The 5,274-nt window shown below is 42.2% G+C and overlaps 1 protein-coding gene across 1 annotated transcript in view; it reads right to left on the reverse strand.

The window, feature by feature from the left end:
- Positions 1–3,886, reverse strand: part of CHRNA9 (cholinergic receptor, nicotinic, alpha 9 (neuronal)) — a 9,714-nt gene extending 5,828 nt beyond the window's left edge. The window contains exon 1 of the mRNA XM_010155588.1: positions 3,851–3,886. Within this exon, the coding sequence (XP_010153890.1) occupies positions 3,851–3,886 (36 nt within the window). The remainder of the gene's footprint in view (positions 1–3,850) is intronic.
- Positions 3,887–5,274: the final 1,388 nt, after the last annotated feature.

Raw genomic sequence — 5,274 nt, forward strand, 5'->3', positions numbered from 1 at the left:
CATTTTTTACTGCGAATGCAAGGTTTTGTCCAATTTACGAAGTACCCTTTTACAGTTCTTTGGTGGGCCATGTTTTCCTGCCCTTGTGTTCAGCGATAGCTTGTTCAGAACCAGTTCTGTGGAACTTGTGGACCCTCACAAGAAAGTGATCTGCCTCAGTACTTTAACTGGTACAGTCACACTGTACATCACAAATCCAATATGTCACACGGCAAAAAACCCACAGCCTACCTACTCCCACACAGACCAAACAATGTTTTCACCTACCAAAGTGATGCCACAGGGAAGAGATGCAGCTGGAGTTGGACAATGGAGGCACCATTTGCAGTAGCCCAGTACTGCTGTGCAAACAACTTCCACTGGTGTAGACAACCCTGAGACCAGTAATCAGCACAGTAAATCAGGAGCAAAACTGGACTCTGCAGATAAAATGCCATTTCCCAACACAGGACATTTTTTCCCAGGTGAACTTGGCATGCCTTTACAAAGAAGTTCAGAGTTACGAGACAGCTCTTGCATTTAGCCAAAAACTTACAGGACAGAAATAAGAATATGAAACAATAGCACACCAGGCCTCCCATCTACCCCAATGGTCAGATCTTCATTAGCTCTACTTTACTCATGTTGCCAAGTTAATTGCCTAGTACTGCAGGCATTTTCTAACGTCTCTCACAGAGGAGATGACTTCCTTATTTCCACAGTCCAACCCATCCTTCATGACATAATGCACTCCATTTTGACATCCTTTTAGAACAGTTACGTCCTGGTTTCAGCTGGGATAGAGTTAATGTCATTTGTATTTAGTATGAGAATAATGTTGATAACACGCTGATGTTTTAGTTAGTGTAAGCACTGCTCAGCAACAAGTCAAGGACCTTTCAGCTTCTCATACTGCCCTGCCAGCAAGGAGGCTGGGGGGAAACACAGCCCAGACACCTGACCCCAACTGACCAAAGGGATATTCCATACCATATGACATTGTGCTCAGCATATAAACTAGGAGGAAAGCTGGCCAGGAGCAGGTGCTCTGGGAAAGGCTGGGCATCAGTTGGTTGGCAGTGAGCAATTGGTTTGGTGGTTTGCCTTTTTTATTTGCATCACTTGTCTTTCTCAGGGTTTATTTCTTTTTGTTATTTTCCTTTTCATTACTTTTATTGTTATTTTATTTCAATTATTAAACTGTTCTTATCTCAAAACCACAAGGTCTCACTTTTACCTGCCGAGTCTCTCCCTGTACCGCTGGGGGAGTGCGAGCAAGTGGCTGTGTAGGGCTCAGTTGCTGGCTGGGATTAAACCACAAGGTAATAGAAAAGAGTAGAATAGAAAGGTAAAATTATAGAATGAACTATCAAAAAAATAATTGGTCCAAAACAGGTCTGATGTACACAAAATATGAAAAACTGTTGCTTTTCTCCTGTGCATTGTTTTGGTGAGAAGGAAGCCGATCGTTCCAAGCACAAATTTCTACACAGTAGCACTCACTAGCTAACATTTGTGCTTTCCTGGGGTCTATAAACAGTGACACTTGTGGCCAGGTTTAATAGGAAAGCAGTAAATAATTTCAGTCCAAGCACCTGTAATGAAATCCATCTCCATCCATACATTTGCTGAATTGTCAACAGGGGAAAAAAGTGGAAAACAGTTTAGAAGTCAAAAGGTCAGTGCAGCCCACCGGCAGTATGTGATAACCTGCTTTTTCTCTGTGAAGAAGGTATATGCTGCTCGAGACAACAACAGAGACGCAAGATGAAAGGGTTTTTGGATACAGTCGGATCAGTGCATTCTCAGGGGATACCTTTAGCCTACAGTACATTTGCCATTATGCCAGCAAGCAGCTACCGCTTCGTTTCTCTTGCTGTAATTACAAGAGTGACCGGGGTACTGCTCTTCAGCGTGCCGCTACAAACACTGCTGGAACCAAGACTCGGCTTTGCCGCAGCCCTGAGACAATCTTGTGACCTGTTATGCCACCAATACATATCTGCCAGGTGGTGCAGACTGATACACTTCAGTACAGATGATCGCATGCAAATTGAAGAACCCTGCACTTTCACTGTAACGACATCTCCTAGAAGGGAAACTGAAGCTTCTCAAAACACAGAACAAAGGGTGCTTACATGTGTTGCTTACTCGATTTATTCTTATATACACACATATATTCCATGTTATTCATTATAAACTTGCAAAGGGATTGATCACAATCTGTTATAAAATATCATATTTCGTATATATCCGGTATTGCCACATACTGGACACCCAGACAGGCAAACATGGGCACCCCTACACAGGAACACGCTTGTTATGTCTGAGGTACTGCACTGATTACACAGCGCCCATAAAAATAAAATACATCCAAAAGCTGTTTCAATATTACAGAGACAACAAATTTAACAAACTTGGTATGCCAGGCCGTTTTACGCCTATTCACAAGAAATCTGATCTGTAATCTTACTCATAAGTGTCCCCAGTGTAGATGTTTCGTGTGAAGAGCGAGTACCAACGTTAATCGTTGTTCACTGATCTGAGAGATTCATCTACAAACCCATGCTTCCTCGGAATATCAGACTAAATTGTGGCGTAATCCATGGCAATACAACTCCCAGATCAAACAACCCATTTAACATTTGAAAGGAGCTTAAAATTATGTAGTTAAGCAGCTCTCTATTTTTACAGTAAGAAGTTCTGCTGTGAAGTCAGGAATTAATATAAAGTATGAAGCAGCTTACAAAGATAATCTAAGAAGAGTCGGGGACGTTTGGAAGTTAGAATCAGGCCATTAACCTCTCGCAGAACTAGACTCGTTCCCAGCAAAACTCCCTTGCAGACGGTTCCAGCAGATGGCCCTGTGAGCCAGCCTACTCATCTACCCAGACAGGCAAATGTTCATCGCACAAAAGTCACATCGCATTTTAAGCTACTTTGATTAATTTTGCTGATTATTTGCCTTACTTTTGATATAAAACAAGCAGAGACAAGATGTTCTTTTAAAGAGAACGAAGATAAGCAGAAGGAACAAAACCACTTGGTGACTGAGTCCAGCTCACGGGTCTGCCTACCATACACGAGACGAGTCACAAGAGGGTTTCAGAGCGATCAAACACATGATTTGTCAACAACCATACAATGCAAAACCATATTTAGAGCACAGGCTGCTTCTGCTGATGCAGAGGGTGATGAAGGCCCATGGCACAACAGCCAACCCTGCTCCCACAAGTCTTATTCATACATTTGACTTCGTGAGAACACATCGGGGCTATTAACAGAGCAGGACAATGTATTTGTGCTTACATTAAGAACTCACAACCTTAGATATTTACCTTAGCCAAACTATAAGCAAAGCAGGAACAAAGTTTAAACACATTTAAAATTGTGTTCTTTCAATTAATCCAATCTTTCCTCTCCTGCCTAAAACAATTTGCTCCTGAGGCGGAGGTTTTGACATGTACATGTTCAGAAATTTATTTTAGTGGATTCTTACACTTTTTTCGCATTGATTGTTTAAGCCTCCAACTGGAAAAGCTACAGATACTGTATTATCACAAGCCTCAAGGCTGTCTGTACCATTTCTAATCCCCCCCTTCATCAGAGAACAATAAAGAAGAACAGATTGGTTTCTAAGCACAGTTTGTAAGAAATGTCTCACAGTCTGCTTCTACTTGCCTTCCTGCCAATTTTTCTCCCCAGAAGCTGTTGAGTTCACATTCTTCGCAGCATTTGCTACAGAATATTATCTTGTGATAGGGTCAAGCAGCACACTAACTCTTCAGAGTCAGACTTCTCTCCTTAGATTAGCTGAAGTCTTAACAGCATGGGTAACAACAGCTCTCCTTGCCAGTAGAATAGCCTCTCCGTGCCTGCTCTGGAGAGGGAGAATACAGCACTTCATTTAGATGCAGTGTTTCACTCTGCCTCATTTTTTCTCACCCACATACTGCCTCCTCCTTCCTACTCCAAAAATCCCCTGCCACCTCAGACCAGCACACTCATTCATATTTTCTTCCACCCTGTTGTACACATCGAAGAAAGGGAATACATTAGGAAGCATTCACAATGTCAGGTCATGAGAATGTAGAGTACCAGCCACACTTTCCAGACTTAGGAAAATCCTAATTTACATGTTACGGTTGTGAGTTTTTCTAAATGTAAATTTTATGTGGGTCCCCTTACACAGGCAGCTCTGCTGACCACCTCCCAGCACCAGAACTAGCACGTTTTGCCCCTAGAAGCCTTACGTTAGTTCATGTGATCTAAAATGCAGTGTGATCATCCTTTTTTCACCAGGAGTCTTGCAGGCTGACTGGTACTTTATCCATCCTTGAGAAGCATTCAGTATCTGGCAGGGTTAGGAGTAAAATTATTTTATAATTTTCGCTATCAGAAAGCTATTTTATATACAGCTCTTTCTGATTGGTATCATTTCCAGCTTTGTACCATGCCTCTGAATAGCTGATCACAGGATCTGTGCTCTACACAAAGACAACCTCTGGGCCCAGACACTGTTGCAGATCACAGGTTTGCTCTGATGGGCAGTCTGATGCTCCAGAACAAACCAGATTGGAGAAACATTTCTACCCTGTTACAAGGGTGTAGACAGATTCAAGCATCTTCCTCTGCTTGACCACTCTTAGGCCATGGAAGACAACACATTACCTCAGCTTTTAGAAGTAGAGGGAAGCCCCCCCAGCTAACAGTGCAGGCTGAAGATAACTCCAGGTTCCCCAGAAAGCATTTCCTGCAGCTTGCAGGCACATAAAAAAAATGAGATTAAACTGATAACTGAAGAATCAAGAATGAAGGGCAGGAGTTCAGATACTAACTCAAAACTAAAGTTTCACTCTCTCCAAAATTCAAAGGAGGGGAGCACCCCTTTAAAACATCATCATGTTCACAAGTGTGTCTGCATAGAGGGTCTTGCATCCCTTGAGAACATCTTTGTTCCTGATAAGCTCACATCCACCTCACAGCACAGAATACGGTACACCTAAACTTCTGTGTCATTACTTGACTTCTACAAAGTTTAAGAGCTCCCTACAAAGGGTTGAGACTAATGCTGTGCACTAATACAGTGCAGCTGGCTGAAAAGGCAGGATGCCAACAGATGAAGAAAACAAGAAAAAGACACAGGCCATAATCTATCAACCTCAACTTAGCTGTGTTTTCAAGGAATTCACAGAACTCCAAATGCAAGATGAGTGCTAAAACAGTATTAATACATGCCACTTGACCAGTGTCATATATGACGTTACTTCCATTGTAATACAAGTCTCTTGGAAA

This window comes from Eurypyga helias, unplaced genomic scaffold (genome assembly GCF_000690775.1).
Source record: "Eurypyga helias isolate BGI_N326 unplaced genomic scaffold, ASM69077v1 scaffold177, whole genome shotgun sequence".
In the NCBI taxonomy this organism is placed as follows: Eukaryota; Metazoa; Chordata; class Aves; order Eurypygiformes; family Eurypygidae; genus Eurypyga; species Eurypyga helias.